This window comes from Symphalangus syndactylus, chromosome 18, assembly GCF_028878055.3.
Source record: "Symphalangus syndactylus isolate Jambi chromosome 18, NHGRI_mSymSyn1-v2.1_pri, whole genome shotgun sequence".
In the NCBI taxonomy this organism is placed as follows: Eukaryota; Metazoa; Chordata; class Mammalia; order Primates; family Hylobatidae; genus Symphalangus; species Symphalangus syndactylus.
The window spans coordinates 65719002-65745461 of record NC_072440.2 but is presented as its reverse complement, the minus strand read 5'-3'; the positions used below and the strand labels follow the sequence as shown (position 1 = coordinate 65745461).

Genomic DNA, 26460 nt, shown 5'->3' with positions numbered 1-26460 from the left:
TCCTGGACCACTGCATGGAAGTCCAGAAAGATCTTTGTCATCCAGACTAGTGCCTGGGGCTTGTGTTTCTGCCTGTGGTTAAAATCCTGGACTGTCAGTTTCACATGAACACTTCATCAAGACTGTTATGAAATTAAGGTCTAGATTGTAGTCTCTGGGTACTGTTTCACTACTGCATGCTGGAGGACTGTTGCTAGGGTGCTTCTGTTCTTCCTTCTGTAGGGACGCTCACTTGATTCCCGACCACACAATCCGAGCCTTGGGACACATTGCAGTGGCCTTGAGGGACACCCCGAAGGTCATGGAGCCCATTCTGCAGATCCTGCAGCAGAAATTCTGCCAGCCACCCTCCCCCCTCGATGTGCTGATTATTGACCAGCTGGGCTGCCTGGTTATCACCGGAAATGTAAGGGAGGCCAGAGCCAGAACACCACTAACCCTGTGCAAGCTACGTTAAACTCTTGACTATAAGGAATGTACAAATACAGATTAAATATACCTTGCAGATGAGCTAAATGCTGACAACTGTTTTAACACGGAGTAGTAAGAATAGTGTAAGGTGCTGTGAGTGCTGGGGAAAAGAGGTTTAATTTCTTGTCAGTGTATTATAACAGAAGATTTGAATCTAAGCCATGTCCTTTTTAGCTTTTAATTTGAGGTTTGATTAAAGCTTTAGAAATGGATGATCTTTGGGCTGATAGTCTTTGGGCTGTTGTGCCCCATGATTCCAGAGCTTTCCCTCTGGGTGATGACAGGAGGGGCCTCATGAGGGCATCCTGCATGGTGACAGTGCCTCTTGCTCTCTCCCAGCAATACATCTATCAGGAAGTGTGGAACCTCTTCCAGCAGATCAGTGTGAAGGCCAGCTCCGTTGTATACTCAGCCACCAAAGATTACAAGGACCACGGCTACAGGTAACTGGACCTCATTGTCACTTTTTTATCATGACAGTATTTAACTTACTTTGAAAATGTGAGGTTTGTGAATTTGTCTCTTAAATAAACTTGTCTTGCAAGAAAATTACATGCTACAGATCAGTGCACACATAAGAGGGGCAAGTGAAAACCCAATGTGGCCCCCACCTGGAGGTGACCACCGAGCATCTCAGCGCACGAGGTCTCAGCTCCTTCCTCTCCTTCTGATTGGGCCCATGCTGCACATGCAGCTGACCTGCTTTTTTATGGGGCAGTACATCAGCCACACCATGAATGATCCTGCGCAGGTTGCCTTTAGAGGTTGTGGAGCATCCCATCCTATAGCAGAACCAAGATTCAACCAGCCAGTCTCTAGCTTGGATGTTAGGTTGTTTTCCAGTTTTCCCACTAATAAATGCAGCATTGACAGCCTAACAGCTACATATCTTTGAGCATCTTTGATGCTTTCTGTGGGTTAGATTCATAGAAGTAGGATTTTGGGTCCAAGGAAGTAGGCATTAAATGTCCTTGAACATTTGATACTTGTGTAAAGTCTGACCAGTTTTCCCTGACAGATTGAGAGATGCTTCTTGGCTATTCCTTACCCTCCTCTAGGAATGTCTTGAGGACAGGGACATGTTCATCCGTGTTTGGAAGAGAGGGAAGGGGAGAGGTGAAGTCAGATGAGGACAGGAGGCTGGGGAGGGAAGAAGAGAGCCCCTTTGCAGGTGTTACTTTTCTTGACCTCCAGGCTCCTCCCTTCTGACTGTGAAGTCCAGGCCTTCCTCTGAGATTCTCTCCACATCAGTTTAGTGGGTGGGAGTGCAGCTGTGGAGCAATGCCATGTGGCTGCATGACCTCAGAAAATGCTGAACCTCTCTGTGCCTCGGTTTCCTCATCTGCCAAATGAGAACCTGCCTGCAGTTGGGAATGAGATTGCATACGTGAAAGCTCCCAATCAATAGAGCTGTCTCTCGCATCAATAACTACTTCATTGCCTTTTTGCTGCCACCGTCATGAGCCCAGGCTACTAGAACACCCTGAAGACTAGATTGGGGATGGAGTCAGGCTCTCCTTTCCTTCCTTCCTCTGTCCTGTTCTCTGCCATGGAACCTGCACACAGGCCAACACATTGCTTCCTTGTGCCTATGTGACTGCTGGACCCTTTCTCCAGGCGCCTCCCCAGCTGCCTCGCCAGCTGCCTCCCCGGTTTCCTTTGCTCCCACCCCTCCTAGGTGTTCTGCCATGCCTTACCCTGTGTCTGTAGCACCTGCCAGTCTTCATCCTTCCAGTTCTTCAGTTCTGGCTCAGCTTGCCTCTCCTTCCATAAAGCCTTTTCTCATATTGCCACCAAAAATGATTTGTCCTCTTCCTCACCAGCGGAAGCATTTACTGCCCTTTGTTTGTCCTTGACCTACCAGGTATTACCTAACTGCAGTGCCTTTTGCCGTGGCTGCCGTTGCTCTGGGATATCTTAGTGGGGCAGACGACATGCTTAGTGCTTCACGTGGTATTTCACTCTTTCCGTGATCCTACGAAGAGAAATTATCATCCTTATTTTACTTAGGAAGAAACTGAGGCTCAAAGACTTAAAGAGACTAACCCAGGGTCGTGCCACTTGGATGTGACAGAGTCTGGCAGTCTCCAGGGCCACAGAAGCCTGGTTGGCCTCAGTGGTTTCAGGTTTCTGGCCAAAGGGGCAATGTCAGCTTCACATCTGGGGTTTACATGGGGCCAGCCAAGATCCTGAGGCAGGACCCTGGAACACTTCTGAGCATTGGATGTGAAAAAATACTGACATCAGCTCCAAGGTGGAGGCAGCGTTAGGGAGAAGCTGATCATGAGGTGAAAGTTCTGTGAGTGGTAAATGATGGATTAAGGCTCTTTGTGATTTGTTGGGGGGAAGCACGATCCAACCTGGAATGCCTGGGCATGGGCCCTTTCATTTTCAGCCCTGAGGGAAGTGTCCCGAGACCCTCACAGGTACCCAGTGTTGCAGATGCCTGGAACTTAGTCTCCTGGAGGTCCTTACTACATTTCAGGAGAGAGGATTGCAGTCATTTCTGCATCAGTTGGCTTTATTCTACAGGTTGTTTTTCACGAAGATGACATGTTCTCCACTTGAGAGTCCTTTGGTTTACAGACACTGGGAAGAGTGTGGTAAGGCAGGCTGGGCCTGGCCCGCTCAGCTCGCCTCACCCCTGCAGTGCTGTCCCTTGGGGACAGTTGAGGGCCTGGCAGTGGCTGTTATTTCACTCCTTCTTCTTCAGGCATTGCTCCCTGGCAGTGATTAATGCCCTGGCCAACATCGCAGCCAACATCCAAGACGAGCACCTGGTGGATGAGCTGCTCATGAACCTGCTGGAGTTGTTTGTGCAGCTAGGGCTGGAGGGGAAGCGAGCCAGCGAGAGAGCAAGCGAGAAGGGCCCTGCCCTGAAGGTAGGAAGGAGGATGGCTATGCCTTCCCCATCGGTGTCCTATCCCTGCTGGCCAAGGCTTAGTCTTCAGGCACCATCTTGGTTGGAATATGGCACTTTCTTTGTGAGTAATTTAAATGTGCCTGGTAGAATGCAAGTAAGAAGGGGTGGGGTTCTTTCTCAAGGATGCTAGCAGGGATCAGGGGAGAGGGCAGTTTTCTCACTGGGTTATATCCAGCTCATAGTAGCTGCCCGACCCATCCTAGGGTGGTGACATGACAACAGTCTAGCCTCAGCTCCCCACGGGCCCCTCTCTCTCTCCTTGCCTTTATCATGAAGCCCAGGGGTGGTAGCTGGGCCTGGGAGGACTTTAAGGGCCCATTATCAGAACTCAATGGCAATATGAGAAGGGCCAGATTTCACCTAATCTCAGGCCTCCCAAGGAAGACAGGTCTACTGAGATAAACGTCATGTCTTGAATCCCCAAATACATTTGTGGTGGGGCCGAGGCAGGTGAGGCCTCTTCCTCCATAACTCCCCAGTATCATGTCACGTGGGTACTAGTTGCTCTACCATGTTAGGAATAACCCTTAAAATTTTAAAGAAATTGAATATTTGAACAAAAGATTTTTAGTAAAGCAACTTTATTTTTGTGTAGAGGAATGTCTTTTGGGCTAATTGTTATAAGAGCATATTTGAATAAAGGGCACGAGAATTTTTATTTTTGATGCAAGTTTTGTTTTTGTATTTTTTTTATTGGCTAGGGTTGGGTCATGTAATTTAAACTAATTTTGGTTGGCTAAACATTTGATTTTTTTAGATAGGGTGGGTATGTAAAAGAAAGTGGAGAGAAAGGGGAAGGGGGTGTTTGTAATGAGCTAGAAAGTTAGTTTTTTTTTTAAATAAGGAAAGGAATATGAGTTGGTATTGATAACGCTTGATACTGAGGCGTGTTTAGGCATTTAATAAAGGCAAAAAGGAAAAAAGAAGAAAAAGTGGGGGGTACTATAAATTAAAAAATAAAAGATTGATCAGATTATTTAAAGAAAAACCCCATTGTATCCCACAACCATATCTGTACTTCCACCCTGTTTTGTCATTTCCTCTCTCTTCCATTCCTTCCTTCCCCTTCCTCCAGACAGTTATTGTTCACCTACTCTGTGCCAGCTACTGTCCTAGGTCAGGGGTCAGCCCACTTTTTCTGTAGAGGGCCAGAGTGTAAATATTTTACGCTTTGCAGGCCATACAGCTTCTGTTGTAACTGCTCAACTCAACTCTTCTGTGGTCACCTGGCTATGAACGAACAGGTGTGACTGTGCTCCTATAAAATTGTATTTGCAAGAACAGGTGTTGGGTTGGATTTGGTCCATGGGCCATAGTTTACCAGCCCTTGCTCTAGATGAGGGTGTTACAGAAGTGAACAAGACAGACAGGGTCCTCTCTCCCTGTGGGGCTTAGTGGGAGAGTGAAACAGGGCAGCGTTGTGAGGGGCACTTTAGATTGGGCTGGTTGAGAAGGCCTCTCTGAAGAGTGACATTTGAGATGACAACTGCATGAAGGAGTCCCCCTGTGAAAGTCTCAGCCAAGAGGGAGTGGCTCGTGCAAGCAGGGATCCTGACTCTTGTCCCTAATTCAGCCTTGCTATGCCGGGCCCTCCGACAGTCATGTGGCTGACTAACTTCCCAAGTCTCCCAGCGGGGTACACAGCTGGGACCACCTCAGTGCACAGGAGAGAAGTGCGTCCCGCGTGTCTAGCGGGACCTTAGGCATCAGGATAAGAGCGGGGTACTGATGATACAAGGTGGTGCTGAGCACCTGAGAAAGCAGAGGCTGTAACCTGTCTGAGGGGCATTTCAGGAACCTGCTCTCCCCTGAAAATTGGACCTCAGTGCCTCACCTTGTGGAGGACAAGGAGCTATAATTATAAATTAAACTAAGATCTGTGGGTTGTTCTCCATCATCACACATCCCTTAGGCTATCGGTTTCCCAGAGGGGACCAGGCAGGGCCACCTTTGTGGCCCCTAGCCCAGGGAAACCAGCTTGGCATTCTTTTTAAATTTTCAAAAAAAATTTTGTGAGTACATAATAGTTGTGTATGTTTACAGCTTGGCATTCTGTCCCCACCACTGAGGTGCTGTGTGGCCTTGGCAAGCTACTGAGACCTCCCATGAATCTTCCCAGAAGTTAGTGCATGTGAAGCACTCAGCGCAGTGCCTGGCCGCAGTGAATGCTCAAGGTCTTCAGCTGCTGTCGTTATTATAGATTAAGAGCATAAATCAAGTTGGCTTAGGCCAGTGCTTCCAGAATTTTTACTAATCAGTGTGTACTGAAGATTAGCTACATTTGTGTGTCTAGCCAGGGAGTCTATCTTTCATTAAGTAACCCCCCAAATTTCCCTAACTTGCGAAGAATATATGTTTATTTTAGAAAAGATACAGAAGCCTATAAATAGTAAAGTAAAAAGCACTTATCTCTTGACTCAGATATATAATCATTACTAACACTTTGACAGATTTCTTCCTAGCTTTTTTATGCATATGTATTTATTACATAATTGGGATTGAATCATAGCATAGTCTTAAATCTTGATTTTTTTTTCATTTGACATGTGCTGTGGGCTCTTTCCATGGTGACTAAATGCTTTTCAGAAAGTTGTATTTTAAATAGCTGTGTCCTATCTCATTATGCAGAAGTACCATGATTTACGTAATCATTTATGTAACCATGGTTTATTTTTCACATTTGTTTTCATTTTTTGCTATTAAAATTTTGCTGGATGAACATCTCTCTGCCTCTCTCTGCATATCTCTCATCATTTCTCTTAGATTAAGACATTCCAGGTTTACATAACACTATGTTGTATCTTGTGTGTTTTTTTTTTAATAAAAGAAACACATATTCGTTAATGACAACAATTCTGTTCTTTTCTAGGCTTCTAGCAGTGCAGGGAACTTGGGAGTACTCATTCCTGTAATAGCTGTGGTGAGTATTCATTAATTGAATGATAAAAACTGCAGATACTGTGTTCATGCTGTAAGTGTTGCCTGGTGACGCACAGTAAATTCCTTAGAAAGGTGCAGTGTTGTGAGGCCCCTATGCCTCTAGATGTGACTGCTTCAGCCATCACCAGCTCTTCCATGACAGCCCCATAGGTGTGTCCACCATGGCACACCCTTCACTCCCTTTCTCCATGCCCTGCCTGAACCCCCTCAACCAATTGACAAGGGCACTTGCTTTGGTTCCCTGCCGGGTGGCTCCCAGGTCCTAAATCTGACTCCACTTTCATCCTGTGTCTCATGCCCTTGTGACTGATGCTGGGCCAGCTCCCTGCTTCCATCCCTTCCTTGGCTCCTTCCTGCAAGTGCAGGCCTGGAAGCCTCTTGTCGGCGCTCAGGCCTCGGAGCTATGGCCCCAGTCTCCTTCGGGGCATTGTTGGCATGGCGGGCACAGTCCCTGCTTCCTGTGCGGCACCATCGTGTTGGAGAGCCTGTTTCCATCTTGTCCTGTCCCAGCCTGGGTCCGCTTCTTCCCAAATGACTTGTAGAAGTTGTTTTTCCCTTTCTTCGTCACTCCTAGCTGCGAGTCCTAAGCCTAACACCTATGTTCCAGTATTTATTTTCATCCCATATTCTCTCCCTTCCATTTAACTGACCTTCTAGGCCATCCCTTGTGTCTGTCTTACAGTGCCTTCCCTCCTCCTCACCCCATAGTAGTTCAAGTCTTGAGCACTTACATGTGTCCCCTTCACCTTGTACACCAGAGGGGTGGGCCTGGTGGCAGAACTGCTAGGGCAGCCTAGGGACGTGGAGGTCAGGCAGACAGGTGGCATTGCAGGCACAGAGAGGCACCTCTCCTGGTCTCATTGAAGTGGTTCTTCTGCTCACACCATCTAAGTGTTCATCATCATTCCCAACCTGGGGACTTCTAGGGTGCCCAGTTTTGGCTGGCCAAGGTAGATGAAAAATAGTGACTGACTGGTCTGCCATTATTTATCTTTAGTAGTAAAATGTCATATGTCTCATGTTATTTATTTTTATTTTTTGTTATTTTGTATTTTATTTTTTATTTTTGAGACAGATTCTCACTCTGTCACCCAGGCCAGAATGCAGTGGTGCGATCTTGGCTAACTGCAGTTTCCACCTCCTGGGTTCAAGCAGTTGTCACGCCTCATCCTCCCGAGTAGCTGGGATTACAGGCACGCCCCACCACGCATGGCTAATTTTTGTATTTTTAGTAGAGATGGGGTTTCACCATGTTGGCCAGGCTGGTCTCGAACTCCTGGCCTCAAGTGATCCACCCGCCTTGGCTTCCCAAAGTGCTGGGATTACAGGTATGAGCTGCTGCGCCTATCCTGCCATGGTATTTTTCATGGACACCCCCATTGGTTGATTTTTTTTTTTTTTTTTTTTTTTTTTTTGAGACAGGGTCTCACTCTGGCACCTAGATTGGAGGGCAGTGGCACAATATCAGCTTACTGCAGCCTGGACCTCTGGAGCTCAAGCAGTCTTCCCACCTCAGCCTTCCAAGTAGCTGGGACTACAGGTGCACATCACCATTCTCAGCTACTTTTTCTGTTTTTTTGTAGAGATGGGGTTTTGCCATGTTGCCCAGGCTGGTCTCGAACTTCTGAGCTCAAGTGATCTGCCCACTTCAGCCTCCCTTAGTACTGGGATTGCAGGCGTGAACCACCATGCCTGGCCCCATTGGTTGATTTTTCAAAACAGAAATTTTCCCACTGTGTGGTTAATGTTGAGTAATGTAAGCTTGTGTGTTTAAAGTGCTGTTGTATGTGGGCCTTTTGTGTGGCCTGGAGGGAAGAGTAAGGGGCATGAAGCCCAAGGTACTCTCTTGGCAGCAGGCTCTGCAGGAGAGCAAGTTTTAGGCAGACAGGGAGGATGCTTAGGGCAACACTAAAATCAGTGAGTTCCAGGATCTTTGACCATCAGAATTTGATGACCTGTATTCTTGTGAACTTTCAAATATGTTGAGCAGTTGTCATTTAGAGCTTAATATATGCATAGTGGAAATCTGTCGGGCACTTTGCACTTTAGGGAAGCAGTGAGTGGTGAGGTTGGTTGAAATTACACAAATTTGAGGGTCACAGGGTGCCAGGTTGGACTCCTGGTCCTGCATGTGGGATCGTGTGTGAGCCTGCGCCTCTCCAGGCTGCTGGGGTGGGTGGTACAGGCAGAACTGTTATCTGTGATAGCTTAGCACATGCTCATTTAAATACTCCCCTGATATGACCTTTTACATGAGTAGAATAAGTGTATTTTTAGTGAAAGTTAATGGTTATATTATGGGGGAGGAAACAAATATTTGATTTTATTGCTCAACAAAGAGCACAGAGATCATGGGTTCTTGCATTTACTTTATGGTTACTCCTTGGACCTTCTGGAAGAAGCTAATTTCCAGAGGTGGTTTTTTTTGTTGTTGTTTGTGTGTGTGTGTGTGTGTGTGTGTGTGTGTGTTTGGCTTTTTTTTTTTTTTTTTTGAGACAGAGTCTCACTCTGTCACCCAGGCTGAAGTGCAGTGGCACGATTTTGACTCACTGCAACCTCCGTCTCCTGGGTTCAAGCTATTCTCCTGCCTCAGCCTTCCAAGCAGCTGGAATTACAGGTGTGCACCACCATGCATGGCTAATTTTTGTATTTTTAGTAGAAATCAGTTTTTGCCATGTTCACCAGGCTGGTCTCAAACTCCTGGTTTCAAGTGATCCACCCACCTCAGCCTCCCAAAGTGCTGGGATTACAGGTGCAAGCCACCACTCTTGGCCTACTTATTTTATTTTTTAAAAGAAAGATATACTCTATTTTGGACCTTTGATGACACAGTGTCTCAGATTACTCTGTTGAATGGAAGTACCAGTGGATTTGGGGCAGGAAGCCTGGGTTTTGGCCCTAATGCAGCTGTTCTCAGTGACTTTGAGGGAGTGGCTAGGAAGCTGGGTCGTACAATCTCTGAGGCTCCTTCCTGGCTAGGTTTGATGATCTTTGTACTACAACTTCGTGAATAATATTTCTTCAGAAATGTCATTGATTAAATTACTTCAGTTGTTATTTAGCTTGTTAGTTAAATGTTTTGAATGGTATCTAATGCTTAGAGACTTAGTTGTTCCACTGTCATATAATAGTGATTTAATAAGATGCACCTCCTTCTGGAAAAACATTCATGTATTTCACTGAGAGCAAGTTTACTTGTGTCACCGGTCACTTTTGTGGCCTTGGAAGGGTTACTTATTTTCTCAGTGCCTGCAAAACCAGGTGTGTGTGGATTAACATGTTTTAGGTCACAGAGAACCTTTTTGAAAACTGCATTCTCTGTCCATGGAAATCCGTTACCATTCTCAAGATTTTGCATGTAACTTCAGGAAGTTAAGTGGAAGCAATCTACCCAAGGCTCCCCAGTTAGGAAGGCCTGGCTTACATACTCTCTTAGATTGAGAATAACGTGACACGCTTTCCTACTTCTTGCTAAAACCAAGCAGTGATCTAAATGCTTTCCAGATCAGGCACGGTGGCTTACACCTGTAATCCCAACATTTTGGGAGGCCAAGGTGGGTAGATCACCTGAGGTCAGGAGTTTGAGACCAGCCTGTCCAACATGGTGAAACCCCATCTCTGCTAAAAATACAAAAATTAGCCTGGCATGGTGGCACGTGCCTGTGGTCCCAGCTACTCAGGATGCTTAGGCAGGAGAATTGCTTGAACCCAGGAGGCGGAGGTTGCAGTGAGCCACAATTGTGCCATTGCACTCCAGCCTGGGCAACAGAGCGAGACTCCGTCTCAAAAAAATAAAATAAATGAATAAATAAATAAATGCTTTCTAGACATTAATTTGATTAATCCTCACAGCAATCCCTCAAGGTAAGTGCTGCTAGTCTCCCCATTTTACAGATGAGGATACTGAGGCACAGAACCTGCTACTAGAGTTTCATAGCTACTAGATGTCAGAGCCAGGATTCAAACCAGGCAGCCTGGCTCAGAGCCTGTGTTCTGAATGAATACTCTCCTGCTTTGAGTAACAGATGGGCTAGTTTCTGTAAGAGGGGATCGGAGAGATTCTGAGTGGGTATACATGAACAAAAGGCATTGAAACGGGGGTTTCTGGATGCTCGAGTGTGGAAGACTCCACACCGGCTGTAGCAGAGAGGGCACTGGGTAAGCAGAAGTGACCACTGCCTTTCTGGGTATGGGACAGACATGGTAAAGGACTGAAAGGGTTTTTTGAGATTATTATGTTTAGAAATGAGAGGAGCCAAAGGGAAGCTGCAGCAAGATGAGAAATATAGGACAGGCACCAGAAAAGAAGAGTAGTGAAGCAGGTTGGAGAATGACAGAAAAGAAGAGTGGTGAAGCAGATTGGAGAATGAATTGAAGGAGTGGGCCATCCGCAGCATCAGGGCTCACCAGGAAGCCGAGAGGATGGCTTGGGGCAATTCACCCAGCCCCTGCACCATCTGCTCTCAGCAGAGTAAGGAGGCAGAGCCTGGTGTGGGAAGTCAGGAAGGGAGCAGGGGAAAGCAGGGCCGCAGGGTCCCCCTGCCTGGGTGTGGATTCAGGCCTCAGGCAGATACCTTCCCTTCTGTGAGCTGAAATTGCTTCTGCAGCTGTAAAAAGGAGGGGTAACAGTGCCAGCCCCCTAGGGATTGAGGGTAAGGAGACTCTGTGAGATAACCCACAGGCACGCCTACACAGGGCAGTGACATTCCCCTTCCGTCCCTACTCCCTTTTACCGCTCTTCTTACTGGTATTGGTCTCATGGGGTCAGAAACCTGTGACAGGACTCCTTGTGTGGTCCCTGGAGTCCAGCCAACCTGCACTTGAACCCAGCCCCACTACTTCGGCATCTTGGACAGGTTTCAGAACTCTTCCAACCGTTGTATTCCTCATCTGCCAGGCTGTGGAGGTTACAGTTAGACACCTGCACACACAGCACCTGTGACCATCAGTCGTCCCCTCACTGAAAGAGCACTGGCACTCTTGCGTGCTGAGCAGCCTCTGTGGATTTCACTTGTCTTACCCAGGGATTGAAGGATCCAGAAACATATTCCTCAGGTGTCATCTGCTCTGTCAAACCAGACCCACTGCAGGACCAGGTGTGAGGGATGAAAGCTGCAGCAGCCTGGCATAGACTATAGGAGCCCTGGGGCTTGTGTGCCGCTTAGCACCCCACAGTTCTGGGGTACCGCACAGACCCTCCCCAGGATTCAGCACACACCTGTCCTGTCCTGAGAACGTGCCCTGCTGTGGCACATTGTGGTGCTCAGGTGACTTCCTGTCAGCCTTTATCATACTTGGAGTTGTCCAGGAATTTGGATTTGGCTTTTGATATTTGAGCTTCAAAAAATAGAGAATTATAACAGGTACACAGTAAATGTGGCTACATTTATTTATCTCTAGTATGGGAGACATGGCACACACTGTCCTCCAGGTCACGGGGAGGCAACAGCAGGAGGGACTGATGGCATTCATCATGGATTTGAAAGGTCAGGCTTTGAGAAAATTAAGCTCTGACTTTAGCCCAGAGCACCCCTCATATGTCTTGAGGTGGCTTCTTCCCTGGACATCAAGAATGGTGCTAGTTGTGTACCCTCCTTGGGAGAGGTAAGGAATTAGTCACACCACTCGTTTCTGTGCTTGGTATTCAGATGAGGGGCCTGGTGGAGAAAGGCTTGAGTGACAGAGCCAGGTGTGCAAGGATGGGGTCACCAGAGCAGGAGGTGCTTAGGACGCACTGCTCGGGTTTGCTGTGAAGACGGGGGAGGTGAGACCCTCTAGGTAACAGCAGACACACTACAGTTACAGTGACTTCTATGAGCTTACAGCATGGGCTGTTGTGCAGAATTGATTCCAACAAGCCTCTCTTCTTGGGTCGTTTCTAAGCTCCTCTCATATGGGCCTCGAATTCAGATTGGTAGCATAAACTACGTAAGTGATGCCAGAACATCTCTGTTCTCATTTGGAATGGAAACAAAATGAGGGTGCCCCCAAGACACTTCAGACACCCAGACTTCCACCTCTAGGACCTGCTGGGGTTGGCCACTCTTCCCATGAAGAGCAGGCAGCTGGTGCGGTGCTCGTAGATGAGGAAAAGAAAGGGGCGGTCGACAGTGAAGCGGACTTGGGTGGACAGTGGCATGAACCCCACCGTGGTCACAGCGGTGGCTTGGGTGCCTTCCTCGTTCACTGTGATCGTGCCTTGGTGCTTGAACTGTTTGGAAAGGAAAGTTGTCAGATTCTGGAGGTCAGCACACAGAGGGCTAGAGTGCCCAGCACAATCTCATATCATTCAGGGAAAGGATCCAAAGACAACATGTAAGGTGGAAATCACAGCTGGTCAGGGTCACCTTTGAAAATATCTGTCACCACCTGTCAGGGGCAGCCGTTGCACTTAGAGGCCGGCTAGGTTCATGTTCCCTCTTGGCAGTGCCTGTGGTCTGAGGGTCGTGGGGGCTGGTGCAGGACAGGTACTCCAGCTCCAGCTCTCCACACTGCTGCGCGCTTCCCTGGGACGGGGAACTGGGTCTGCTGCACTGTTTGGACTGGTGTTCCCTCTCTTTTGCTGAGCGCCTGATTGGTTTAAGTTAAGTATGTGTGTGGTGAGGTGTTTAGTGGCTCTTTCATGATTTGGCTGGGGGTAGCTATTTCCCAGACTGCAGCACATGTCTCCCCTGTCTCTGGTGTCAGCGGGAGTGGGGCTCACCCCATGGCTGCTCTTGGGACCTCCCTGCCCACTAAGTGTCTGCCAGGTGCCGTGCTCTCCAGCTGGCATCCACAAAACTAGGCATTCTGTGTACCCCACCCAGGCCGAAGAGCAGACTCAGCACCCCAAGCTGGGACATCAGATTGGGGGGTGGGTAGGAAGGGCAAGTGGAGGTGGGGCTGTGCTGAGGCAGGCCCTGGGGACGGGGCAGGGGGTGGACAAGGGAGTGGTTACCAGGTTGATGGCGATCCTTTGGTCTGAGATGCCTGCCATGTTGCCATTTTTGTCAAACAGCGTCGTGATCCCCATCAACTTCAGGGACTCCACTAGATTGTAGTTCTTCTCTAGCTTGAATTTTGGCAGAAGCACTTCTCGAGTTCTAGACAGAAAAGGAAAGAGGGGCCCAGTTTTATTGAACCACAAGTTACAAAAGAATCATGATTTTCCCTTTAAAGGGCCACGGGTTACATTTATCACAGAATTGATATAGCACTTATTAAAATTTATATTCCGGGACTGTCAGTTGAGGATTTTAGGAAGCCCATTCCATTGTAATTCCGCTACTGAAAACCGAGGTGTGTTTTCTGTTGCATGATTATTTCCTTGAGACTGTGTGGTTCGTTTCCTATCTTCAAGGTTAGCAGCAGAACTTTTCCTGGTTTGTGGTTTAAAAAGGCATCTAAAATAATTCTCTGGTTTGGTTTCCCAATTTTAGGCATTTGGTGTTTTTTTTTTGTAATTAAGGAGTCGAATATCTGGTAGTGTACTTTTAAAAAGAACCTTTCCTGTATATACTAGACAATGCTGAACATTCTCAATCTTTGCCTCAACTTACTTAATCCCTAAGGGGGTGGATAGCAACAGTAATGCCTATGGAGTCAGTCTGGCACTTTGCAGGGGATAAAGAGATTTAAGGTGCAATCCCAGCTGGATGGGCAGGAAGGCTTGATCTTCTTCACTGTAGTACCTAGCTCATACCTGGCACCAAGTAGGATCTCAATTAAAAGCCAAATGGGCCGGGCACAGCGGCTTATGCCTGTTAATCCCAGCACTTTGGAAGGCCAAGGCAGGAGGACTGCTTGAGGCCAGGAGTTCAAGACCAGCCTGGGCAACACAGCAAGACCTCATTGCTACCAAAAAAAAAAAATTTAATTAGCTGGGCATGAAGGTACACGCCTGTAGTCTCAACTATTCAGGAGGCTGAGATGAGAGGATCACTTAAGTTCAGGAGGTTGAGGCTGCAGTGAGTCATGATGATGCCACTGCACTCCAGCCTGCGTGACAGAACAAGACCTTGTCTCAAAAAAAAAAAAAAAAAGTGCAGTCCCTTTCTCAAGAGCTGCTGGGCTGCAGGGAGGAATGGAAGGAGGCAGCTACAGAAGGGACGTTGTTAAGGAAAAATTCACAGAGCATGATGACTGGCTACCCAGGCAAATCCCTTCCTCTAAGAGCCTACTTTTCTCAGTTTGGTTGCATATGTTTGTATTCTTGTCCTATAAGGAGGTTCAAACCAGAATCACTTCTTCATATGGGCCTAGCCAGTATCCAGTAAAACAGAAATAAGACCTCTCCATTCTTTCTGCCATGACCCAATAATAATCTCGATACAGTACTTAACACCTGCAGTTTTAACTACAGAGTAGTGAATAATAATAGAGGAAATCATGAATGATGTGTCCTCGGTAGGCTAAGTTGGAATTTCCTGGGCAGGGAAGAGTTGAGCCAATCTTTTTTTGAGTGCCTCTTAGGTTCCAAGTACTGGGAGGGGCGCTTAGCATCACTGATTCTGTTATTTTCTCACAGTGACCCGGGGAAATAATGGAATTATCCCCATTTTAGGGATGATGAAGCTGGGACCCAAAGCCACAAAGCAAAGTACATAGCAGAGCTGGGATTGTTTCCAAGCTGTCTCTAAGTCACCTGCCCCTAACTTCTGAAACTGGCCCCTGGAGGGCAGATGTGTCCTTTATGAATGCTCTCTAGTCATCTCTCATCTCAAGCAACAAATCGGGGCTGAATTAACAGAGTGGCCCTGTATGGAAGTTCTTGGGTACTTGTACATAATTCTCCCTTTTTTAAAAAATGATCCATTTTCCAGTATTCCCAGACACCCCCAGCATCTGGGAGATCAAAAGAACAAACACACAGTATGAAATACCTGTTTGTCATGCTTTTTTGCCATCTCTCCACCACCTGGGGTGTCAGTTGTGCTTCGAGGGTCTTCATCCCAGACATCTTGTGTGGGACCACAATTAGCATGCTGATGCCCCCCACGTATTCCAGCTGGAGGACGTCGCAGTCCAGCTCCTGGTCATTTGTTGCGAGGAAATTCCCCTTGGTCTGCATCATGGAAACCTTGACTACCTCTCTCTCATTCAGCCGGAAGTTGTGGTTGTGTGTCATTTCCACTGGGAATTTATTCACCCAGGATCCTGTAAAGGCCACAGGAAGAGGCTGTTATGAGAAGGTTCCTTTAGGGAAATCACCTCACCCTTGAGAGTGAATCTGATTTCCCTGGAGGCCTCATTCAGCTAGCCTGCAGAGCCGACCCCACAGTCTCTTGATTCCTGAGGCCTGGTTTGGGCAGAAATTTGCATTTCTAACAAGAGAGGTTAACAAGAGGTTACCCCGACTGGAATAGTTTCTGGATTAGGGTCTGATACGAACTAGTTTGACCATGGTAAGACACCTAACTCGCTTCTATTTCTTCATCTGTCAGATCTGTCAAATGAGTAACTTTAAGCTCTTTCCAGCTTTTATTACTGTTATTATTATTTTGTTTTTGAGACCAGGTCTTGCTGTGTCATGCAGGCTGGAGTGCAGTGATGCCATCATAGCTCACTGCAGCCTCACACTCCTAGGCTCAAGGGATCCTCCCACCTCAGCCTCCCTCCCCAGTAGCTTGGACTACAAGCACATGCCAAGCCTGGCTATTTTTTCTTTCTGTCTTTTTTTTTTATTGTAGATGGGGTCTTGCTATGTTACCTAGGTTGGTCTCAAACCCTTGGCCTCAAGCAGTCCTCCTGCCTCAGCCTCCCAAAGCACTGGGATTATAGGCATGAGCCACCCTGCCAGCCTTAGCTCTGTCTTGATGGCCTTCATCCCTCACACTGTGATTCTGTAGTGACTAACAAGACATTTGGGTGATGCCATGTTAGGATCACCACTGTAGATATGGGGACAGTGCTGTGTATCCAGGAATAAGCCCATGTCTATGTTAGCTCTAAGATGTGAGTAACTAATAGTAATGGGTAACTAGTAGTTGAGAACTGGCCATGTGCCGGGCATTCTTCTCAGCACCTTTCCTGTATTATCTCATTTCTGCTCCTAGCAACATGCAAGTTGTGTGCTTTTTGTTATCCCTGTTTTACATATGAGGAAACAGAGGTGAAGTAACTTGTTCAGGGTTTCTAGCTGATGGGTAGAGCAGCCAGGATGAGATGAGCAGGAGGTGTCTTGGAGGTTAAAGTACCAGACAGCTCCTGCCTGCCTGTGAGTGAAGCTCGATTCCCTTCTCCCTGAGTCTGCCTCACTCAGGGTTTCTCAACCTCAGCATTTTTGACATTTGGGCCAGATAACAGTCGGTGGCAATGCGGGCTGCCCTGTGCATGGTAGGGTGTTTAGCAACATCCCCAGTCTCCCCCATCTAGATACCAGTAACGCTTACCCCAACCCCCCAGGTTGTGACAACCACAAGTGTCTTCAGACCTTGGGGACAAAATTGCTCTTTCAGGAATCACGGCCCTTTCAGTTTGGAGGGAGCTGTCCCATGTCTCTTGGGATTCTTTCCTTCTGACTTCCTCATGAGAGCCTGCCTCTGTTTATTGTGCTTTACAAAGTGATTATCACATTAAAACTAGAATAAAATTAGTAATGGAGATGATTCCATATGAAATTAAGTGAAATTAAAATTACACTTCTAGACACTCCACCCCTTTGAGACGCATCCCTGAATGATTTGGGTACTCCTAGCATTTGATCCCTTGTGATTCCCAGCATTGAGTGACTATTCTCATATGATGGGGAAAAGAAGCAGAAGCATTTGCATGTGTGTTTACACTGTGGTATGACATGGGTTACTGTGTTTAGGAGATTGTCAACTGACCATGCCTGATCATTTCTCCACCTCCATGCAGGCAGGGATGGTACTTCTCTGCCTGTCCCTGAACCCTCAGCCAGGGCTAATGCAGAGGCTCTTTGGTGTACTTGGGGGGCTCCAACAGACCAGTAGGTTGGAGGACTTTGATGCTGCCAAAAATGCTTCTGCCAGCCTGTTCTAAAGTCAGTCCTAAACACAGGTTATTTGCTATAAATGTCACTAACAATATCATATATGTTTATCATATTGTACTAGTATTGTAATCTACAGTTTCATTCCCTTGAATTCGCTGAGCTCTTGCCATGTGCCACTCTGTTGCATCGCCATTGCTTATGGTTCTTCCCTCGGCCCTGTCAGAGCGGGTGTTATCTCTGTGATAAAGATAAGGAAAACTAAGTCATAGAGATGTTGAATGACTTGTCTGAGGTCACACAAACGAGAAATGGTGAAACCAGGGCTTAGACTCTTGTTTGCTCAATTCCAAAACGTGTACTAATAACCTGTAATGAAAAGGATATGTGTGTTCATCGCATACGTGTGGTCTCTGTGTGTGTGTCTGCCACAAGCCTGTTAGAACTCAGCCTTTGATTCCACCCACAGGAGGCCAGCATTGTACCTTGCCTTGGGGTGGAAACCTGGGTGTCAGAGTGACACTGCTTGGCCTATCCAGCAGAATGCCTGCCTTGTAGCGCTGCAGGGGCCTCAGCCAAAGCACAGAGCAGGTGTGTGGACAGATCAGGAGGGGCTCTGGCCCTCTTTCCCTAAACAGAAGCCAGGAGCCGGGCAGGGTCTTGTTCCTTCACCTGGGCTGCTATAAAACCACAGGGGCTAAGTAGCAGAAAGCACTGGCTTCCAAGTACTGCCCTTTGCAGGTACCTGGTAGTCCTTGGTGGCAAAGAGAAGTGGTTGTGTGTCACCGCAATTAGTCCTGAAGCCGAACCATTCCTCGTGTCGCCCCTTCCGCACTCTCAGCTTAGAGAGTAAAGTAGAGGTTTCTTCTGGTCTGGTCCAGGTGAGGATATTTGAAAAGAGAGGTTTGGATTTTACAAATCCATGCTCATTTATTCCTAGGATTCCAGGGGTCCTATGTGTGTGTGATGGGTGTGGGGTGACCTCCTTAAAAAGTGCCCTTGTGCTCAGTCCAGAACAGTTGCTGGGGAAGTAGTAATTTATTTCTCCATCCCACCTGCCCAGTAGTTCAGAAGTATCCTGAAAAGCACTTGTAGGTGTCAATGTCAGCTGCTTAAGCTGAATAGTTCACAGGTGCATTTCTTTAGCGTTTTGTCTATATTCCTGCTTATTGATAATTGGGAAAGGAAAAGAGAAAACTCAAATCCAGGCTGGCCAGATGCTAAAACAGTTTTTGTATTATTTCTTCCAATTTAACAGATTGCTAGGGATGGCCTGCCTGGGTTCAGCTTTGGCTCTGCCCCTTAATAACTGGCTGCCCTTGGAGCATCGTTTTACTTCTTCTTTTTTTTTTTTTTGAGTTGGAGTCTCACTCTGGTGTCCAGGCTAGAGTGCAGTGGCACAGTCTCGGCTCACTGCAATCTCTGCCTTCCAGGTTCAAGTCATTCTCCTGCCTCAGCCTCCCAAGTAGCTGGGAGTACAGGCACCCACCACCAGGCCCAGTTAATTTTTGTATTTTTAGTAGAGCCAGGGTTTCACCATGTTGGTCTGTTGATCAGGCTGATCTCGAACTCCTGACCTCAAGTGATCTGCCTGGCTCGGCCTCCTAAAGTGCTGGGATTACAGGCGTGAGCCACCGCGCCCGGCCCATCCTTTTACTTCATGCCTTGGTGGCTTCCTCTGTAAAATGGGGATGCTAATAACAGTGATGACCTCACAAGGCTGTGTTAAAGCACAGAGTTAGGGCTCAGTAAGTATCAGATGCTACGGTCACTTCAGCTTGGCCTTCCCTGTCCTTGTTCCAGAGTCAATCTTGTGTCTAGTTTTCCTGGATAAATTATAGCTACAGTACAGTTCTTGGCATTCAGTCTACCCACATACAAAAAGAGTATGTTGTGGATTTGCTGTGAGAACTGTAAAGGTGCTTCTTACCTTTGAAGTAGATGCAGTTGAGAATCATCATCTGGGTAGCAGGGTCTATATTCTCTAGAGCATCTTTTATGAGGCCCTTGGTGAGCTTCATGATGTGGTTGTTGGTTTTTGATATGAAGGCAGGGTCTGAGAAGTCAGCTACCTGAGCCTCAGCAAAGTAATACTCTCTTACTTTAGTTTTGAAGTCAGGCAGGATTGGAAACTGCTTCTGGATATAAAGGTCATTGACTGACCGCAGTGTGTACCCAAAATTCCTCCTGAAGAGGCGATGAGTCAGCTTACGGAAGAGATTATGAATGGTCGTGATTTCATACTTGCTGCTGGCATTAACAAAGTCTTTAAAATGCAAAATCGAGTGCACTTGTTCATGGGTCTCTCCCTTCAGACCTAAGGAAATCATACCCATCGCAGTAGAAATGCCAACGGGTGCTATGAAGATGTTATCGAAAGTGTTGACCTGGTCTTTCAGCACTCGGTAGAGGTTGAAAGCGAACTTGGCATTGAGGATGTTAAGACGCTGGATCCGGCTCTTGCCATGAAAAAGCTGGAGGATGTTCCCAGCACTCGCATCAGAGTCTGTTGGGGAAACTGACAGACTGTCGACGATGTCGATGTAGTCGTCATCTTCACTGAATATCTTCTCCAGGTCCAGATAGTCGTCGTCCTCCTCCCCTTCTGGAATCCAGTCGTTGGTGACGGTGTTTTCCTTGTGGAAGTCGGCAGGGAGAAGAGGCATGCTCAGGTTTTTGTTATTTAACTGCTCCCACTGGGGATCTGCAGACTGAGCAGTTTCCCCTCCTTTCTCAAGCTGATCCAGCGGGCCTTTGCTCCCACCCCACGCAGATGTTATGATGAGGAAAATGAGAAGTGGGTGGAACAAGTGTTTCATTTTGGCAGAGCTAAAGCTGGGAGGGAAAACAGAACACAGTGAAAGGCGGCCTGGCTGATCCGCACCCCGCTGCAGCATCCACATGGTAGGTTCCCTGTGGCTTTGACTCAGGAAGAGGCCCTCACAGCATTAGTTCTTAACTGTTTTAGGATCATGGACTTTAAGAGAATCTGATGTAGATAAACAGACACCCAACCTTTGATGTGGGACTCATAAACCTCACTGAAGGGTCCGTGGGCCCCTTGGTGAAAATCCCTTCTGTAAAGATTTGCAAAACTAACCTTCTAGAATCCTGGGAGCTCAGGCATCCCAGGGAGGAGTTTCTTTTTCTCCAGACACCTTGTCCACCACCTCCAGACAGTGTTTAGGTACCAGAGACAAAGTTCCCACCAGGGGCTCATGGACCAGTCAGGGGACAGATGGGACAGACGTGCAGTAAAGCGAAGGCTCTCAAAATAATGCTGCCAGAGCACATGGGGATATGGAAAGGGGTGCGGCTCTACCCTGTGTGGTAGGAGTGGAAGTGCCCAGAGAGTCAGGGAAACTTCACTAAGAGCTGGGCTTGAGTGGGCACCTGGGGCTGGTGACTGGAGAGCACCCAGAAGGGATGTGCATCAGAGGGACTCAGCCATGCTTGTGTGACTCACACCATTCCACCTTTGCAATGGAGTTGCTGTTGAAAAATGTCCATGGGCCAGGCTTTCTGAAAACATATTCTAAAGATACTTGAAATTTGTGTAATCTTTGGGATTGTTTAATTTGTTGTTTTGTTGTTGTTGTTGTTGTTGTTGTATTTGGCTTTTGTTGTTGTTATTTTTTGAAATGGAGTCTCACTCTGTCACCCAGGCTGGAGTGCAGTGGCACAATCTCGGCTTACTGCAACTTTGGCCTCCTGGACTCAAGCAGTTCTCTTGCCTCAGCCTCCCGAGTAGCTGGGACTACAGGCGCACACCACCACACCTGGTTAATTTTTGTATTTTGTGTAGTAGAGATGGGGTTTCGCTGTGTTGGCCAGGCTGGTCTCAAACTCCTGACCTCAGGTGATCCACCCACCTCAGCCTCCCAAAGTGCTGGGATTACAGGCATAAGCCACTACGCCTGACCTGGGGTTGTTTAATTTGCAAAAGATTTGGAACTTGTCTAGTGCTGGGACCCCCTCAGGGCATAGTGAGATGATGTGGTGGCAGCCCCAGAGGTGATATCACTTGCTGCAGGTATACTTTTTTCTCCTTTGTATCTCTTAGACAATGGCTCCCACTGCTGTCAGGAGCAACTAAATCTTCTATGTTACTGCTTCTAACACAGGGTTAGAAACAAGAGATAGTCTGTGTGAGGGTGATGTCAGCAAGCTCTTACTCAAGACCTGAGGGGCACTCCCTTTATTTAAGTAAACAAGATAAGCTTTTAGCACAGAGGCATTATGGCAATCTGGTCTTTATCTGTTCCTCTCTGACTCGTTCAGAGGAGGATCTGACTTGGCCTGTCAAATCTGTTTTGGCTGCCAAATCCTTTGTCTTTCTCTTGCTTACTTCCTGGTTATTAACTGCACTCTGGGTAGGTGAGCTTTGATGCTTCCATGTTTTGCCAGGACAGTGACCATAGGTGTTTATAATGCTGACTCAGACAGGTAATACATGGTCCCAACTTCTAATCACCCCAGAAAGAACTGCCGGCCAGGCGCCGTGGCTTATGCCTATAATCCCAACACTGTGGAGGGCCAAGGCAGGAAGATCACTTGAGCCCAGGAGCTCAAGACCAGCGTGGGCAACATAGCAAGACCTCATCTCTGTGAAAAATTAAATAAATAGGCTGGGCGCGGTGGCTCAGGTTGGTAATCCCAGCACTTTGGGAGGCTGAGGTGGGCGGATCACCTGAGGTCGGGAGTTCGAGACCAGCCTGGCCAACATGCAGAATCCCTGTCTCTACAAAAAATACAAAAAAATTAGCCGGCATGGTGGCGCATGCCTGTAATCCCAGCTACTCAGGAGGCTGAGGCAGGAGAATCGTTTGAACTCGGGAGGCGGAGGTTGCAGTGAGCCAAGATCGCACCATTACACTCCAGCCTGGGCAAAAAGAGCAAAACTTCGTCTCAAAAAAAAAAAAAAAAAAAAAAGAAAAGAAAAATAATTAGCTTGGTGTGATGGCACACGCCTGTGGTCCCATCTACTTGGAAGGCTGAGGTAGGAGGATCACTTGAGCCTGCAGTGAGCCATGATCACGCCACTGCACTCCAACCTGGGGGATAGAGTGAGTCCTTATCTCCAAAAAAAAAACAAAACACTGCCTTTTGTTAAGCTTATTTTGTGTCTGTGACCATTTCCTATTAGATAGATATTTGAGGCCCAGAATATCTGCTGCCAGTTGAGGCCAGGTAAGAGTTACTGGCCGCAACTCCTAAGCAAATATTTGAACTCATTAGACCTGAAGATGGGGTAACTGTTTGGATACTTTGTTTGAAATGCTGTCAGTGTAGTTAGTGTTGTTAATGGCCTCTGTTGGATGCCTGACACGCTGTATAAGGCACTTTGTGTAACTTAGTTTCATCCTCCCAGCATTTTACATATCAGGAGACTGAGCCTTTCGTCACTGTCACTAATAAGTGGCAGTGGCTAGGTTCGAACCAAGTTGGTTGAGCCTCTAGCCCCACATCAAGCGCTCAGCCTTGTTCACTCTGGAGTACCAGGATGCTTCCAGACTCCCTGGCTGTGCAGAGCAGCTTCCTAGCTGTTTTCCCAGTGCCAGTCCCATTCCTTGGGTCTTTCCCTTATAATACTGTTGAAATAGTAAATTCAAAGTTTGTCTTAGTCACAACTAAGAAAGACTTTTGAATTGAACATTTTGGAGCAGGAAAGTCACATTGTTTCTGACTGAAAATGCCTGTTGCCTTTTCCAGGTCCCCATCTCAGCACCTGCCTGAGGCTGCAGTGCCACTAGTTTACACACGGGAAAACAGTTTCTAGAAACGATTTCTTTTTATTTTTATTTTGAGACGATGGGGTCTCACTCTGTCACCCAGGCTGGAGCGCAGTGGCACAATATTGGTTCACTGCCGCCTGTTCCTCTCGGGCTCAAGAGACCCTCCCACCTCAGCCTTTTGAAGTAGCTAGGACCACAGGTGTGTGCCACCACACCCAGTTAATTTTTTGTGTTTTTGGTAGAGATGGGGTTTTACCATGTTGCCCAGACAGGTCTCAAAACTCCTGAGCTCAGGCAATTCGCCTGCCTTGGCCTCCCAAAGTGCTGGAATTACAGATATGAGTTACCATGCTCGGCCTCTAGAAATGATTTCTAATGTATGTAGCTGCAAATAGAACTGGGCCCAGTTTCTGAATGGCACTTTGTGTAACTTAGCTTCATCCTCCCAGCATTTTACATATCAGGAGACTGTGTATCAACAGCAACACACTTTTAAAAGTCAGGAACAAAGAAAGTAAGCAGCTGGTAGAAGGCTCCTTGCCCAACTACACTTCAGGTGTCTTCCTCTTATCACTTCTTGGCCTTTTGGCTAAGAACAAGAAGAAGACCAGGCATAGGGGCTCACGCCTGTAATCTTAGCATCTTGGGAGGCCAAGGCAGGAGGATCGCTTGAGCCCAGGAGTTCAAGACCAACTGGAGCAACATAGCAAGACCTCATCTCTATTTTTAAAAAGAAAGCCAAAAGAAGAAGGAACAAAGGGGGAAAAAGTTTTCTTCTCAGATAAAAATAAGGTTAAAGAACATAACAAAAACCAAGTTGAATAAATAAGCATTCAGGAAGACGTATCTGAGGCCAGATAGAGTGGCAGAGTAAAGACATTCATGTTTTATCCCGGTATTCAGAAGTTATATTTGGAAACGTCTTATACCCTGTTCCCATATTATCTGATGAAAAGCCAAAAATAGTTTTCATCATTCCCTTACCAGAGGAAGGAGAAAAGATCTCTGATATCTTTTATGGATTGAAATTAAAGATCTGAAGGTAAATCTTCCTATTGTTTTGCTATTTAGTATAACAAACATTGTAGAAGACATTTAAAACTATCACTAGGTTGTGATTAAATCCAGATTACTATTTGAAGAGAAACAATATATTTTAAAGATAAATCATTCAAAAGTTTGTTTTGCTTTTTTTTCTGGGAACTTCATATTGTGCTTTCTTGCTAATTGCCAGAGCTGGGTTGGTCTTTTCAGTCACGCATCAGAGCATAACACTCGATAAACCGTCGTCCCTCCTGGTGTATGGTCTCCAGGCCCAACAGAGCAGGCAGAATGGGAGAGAAGTAACTGCCTAAAGTTTGGAAAACTTTTTATTTTGAAGTAACTTCAAACTTCCAAAAAAGTTGAAAGAATAGTGTAGTAGAACAACTCCTGTATACCTGTACTGAGATTTTTTTTTTTTTTTTTTTTTTTTTTTTTTTTTTTTTTTGAGACGGAGTCTTGCTCTGTCCCCCAGGCTGGAGTGCAGTGGCGCGATCTCGGCTCACTGCAAGCTCTGCCTCCCGGGTTCACGCCATTCTCCTGCCTCAGCCTCCCGAGTAGCTGGGACTACAGGCACCCGCCACCGCGCTCGGCTAATTTTTTGTATTTTTTTTTTAGTAGAGACGGGGTTTCACCGTGTTAGCCAGGATGGTCTCGATCTCCTGACCTCGTGATCCGCCTGCCTCGGCCTCCCAAAGTGCTGGGATTACAGGCTTGAGCCACCGCGCCCGGCCACCTGTACTGAGATTTACCAGGTTTAAAATTTTGGAACCTTTGCCCTGTCATTTTCTCTCTCTGTGTGTGTGTATGTGTACTCACGGGCATGCACATACACATTTTTTCTTCTGGACCATTTGAGAGTAGGTCTCCTATATCTTGTTCCTCTAACATTTTTTTTTTTTTTTTGACGGAGTCTAACTCTGTCGTCCAGGCTGGAGTGCAGTGGCACGATCTCGGCTTGCTGCAACCTCCGCCTCCCGGGTTCAAGCGATTCTCCTGCCTCAGCCTCCCGAGTAGCTGGGATTACAGGCACACGCCACCACGCCCAGCTAATTTTTGTATTTTTAGTAGATACTTGGCTTCACCATGTTGGTCAGGCTGGTCTTGAACTCCTGACCTCGTGATCCACCTGCCTCGGCCTCCCAAAGTGCTGGGATTACAGGCGTGAGCCACTGCACCCGGCCCCTCTAACCTTTAATACTAATACTTCAGGGAAAATACCTAAGAGCAAGGATATTCTCATACATAATCACAGGACAGTTATCCAATTTGATTAATTTAATATAAGTATAATATTTTCATCTATTCCACAGTTCCTATTCTAATTTTGTCAACTCTCCCAACAATGGAACTGACACAGTTTTATAATAGGCACATTGAAAAATGAAACCATTTCCCACTTCTAAAACAGTGTAGAAAGCTTCTGAATTCTTAGTTTGCTAGAAAAATGAACCAGTTGCCTATCTGTAGACACCACAAATAATTTATAATCAGCAGAAACATTAGAAACCCAACTTACCTCTGTGTTTCTGAGAAGTGGCGCTTCAGAGATGAAAGCAGCCAAGATCATCAGTGGGGTTTTGATGTGAACTTTGGTGCTGGGCTGTTGCTGCATATTTTCCAAAGTAAATATGTCCCAATCCAAACACCAGGCAACTAGCTTGGTCAGCACAAACCCCCTCAGCTGTGCCTTTGATAACTGCAGACTGGCTTGCAGCTCCTCATCTCCAGTTCTTAGAGCTGATATTTTGAGTATATGATGGTTACTGTGTTAGCATGCACACATAGCCTTGGTGCAGGAGAAGCCCCTCCCGAGGTCACCACATAAACAAGGCGCTCTTCAGGCCTCTGGGGACCAGGCTGCATTGAGGGTAGCTGAAAGTAGAGACCATGCATCTGCCTCCAACTGTGTCTTCTCTTCTGGGATGATCACAGCATCTGCCCTCCACCTACTCTCCAGGACTGATGTGGCTGGCTCAGCTACTAGGCGGGTGTCTCTGTCCTTCCGAGAGCTTGTTCCTCAGTGAAAGGTGGAGGAGAGAGGACAAAATTAGTGGCTTACGGAATAAGGAGATCGTGGCATGGACCTTTCTCCAGTCAAGAGTTGCTGTGTTTGTTGCCAGTCGGTGCGGCCCAGCACTCCTGTCTGTTGTGGGACAGATAGGACTATTACTGAGCAGTGCCTCCCAAATTCAGGGCCACTTAGGCATTCATGGGGATCTCTGAGGCTGTGATACATTTTGTGTTTATGGGTTTTTGTTTGTTTGTTTTGAAACAGAGTTTCACGCTGCTGCCCATGCCGGAGTGCAGTGGTGCGATCTCAGCTCCCTGCAACCTCTGTCTCCCAAGTTCAAGCGATTCTCCCACCTCAGCCTCCTGAGTAGCTGAGATTACAGGCGCACACCACCACACCCAAC

The 26460-nt window shown here is 47.0% G+C and overlaps 2 protein-coding genes across 4 annotated transcripts in view; one reads left to right on the top strand and one right to left on the bottom strand.

Moving 5' to 3' along the window:
* The window catches only part of PI4KA (phosphatidylinositol 4-kinase alpha), a 153035-nt gene that overhangs the window by 60312 nt on the left and 66263 nt on the right, over positions 1–26460 (top strand). For all 3 annotated transcript variants that reach the window (XM_055252271.2, XM_055252272.2, XM_055252270.2), the window contains 4 exons: positions 223–406; positions 811–914; positions 3185–3353; positions 6264–6314. In XM_055252271.2, coding sequence (XP_055108246.1) covers positions 223–406; positions 811–914; positions 3185–3353; positions 6264–6314 — 508 coding nt within the window. The remainder of the gene's footprint in view (positions 1–222; positions 407–810; positions 915–3184; positions 3354–6263; positions 6315–26460) is intronic.
* Positions 11701–26074, bottom strand: SERPIND1 (serpin family D member 1). The gene is made up of 5 exons (XM_055252328.2): positions 25563–26074; positions 19198–20102; positions 15196–15469; positions 13272–13416; positions 11701–12545 (listed from the first exon to the last, which is right to left on the bottom strand). Exons 2-5 carry the CDS (start codon positions 20084–20086, stop codon positions 12354–12356), a joined length of 1500 nt encoding a protein of 499 aa, XP_055108303.2. The 5' UTR covers positions 20087–20102; positions 25563–26074; the 3' UTR covers positions 11701–12353.

Coding starts and splice junctions, on each gene's coding strand:
- SERPIND1 (XM_055252328.2), bottom strand. CDS start 20,086: ATGAAACACTTGTTCCACCCACTTCTCATTTTCCTCATCATAACATCT. Junction 15,470..19,197: donor CAACTGCATCTACTTCAAAG/GTAAGAAGCACC, acceptor TGGCCTTTACAG/GATCCTGGGTGAATAAATTC. Junction 13,417..15,195: donor CAAAAAAGCATGACAAACAG/GTATTTCATACT, acceptor TTTTCTGTCTAG/AACTCGAGAAGTGCTTCTGC.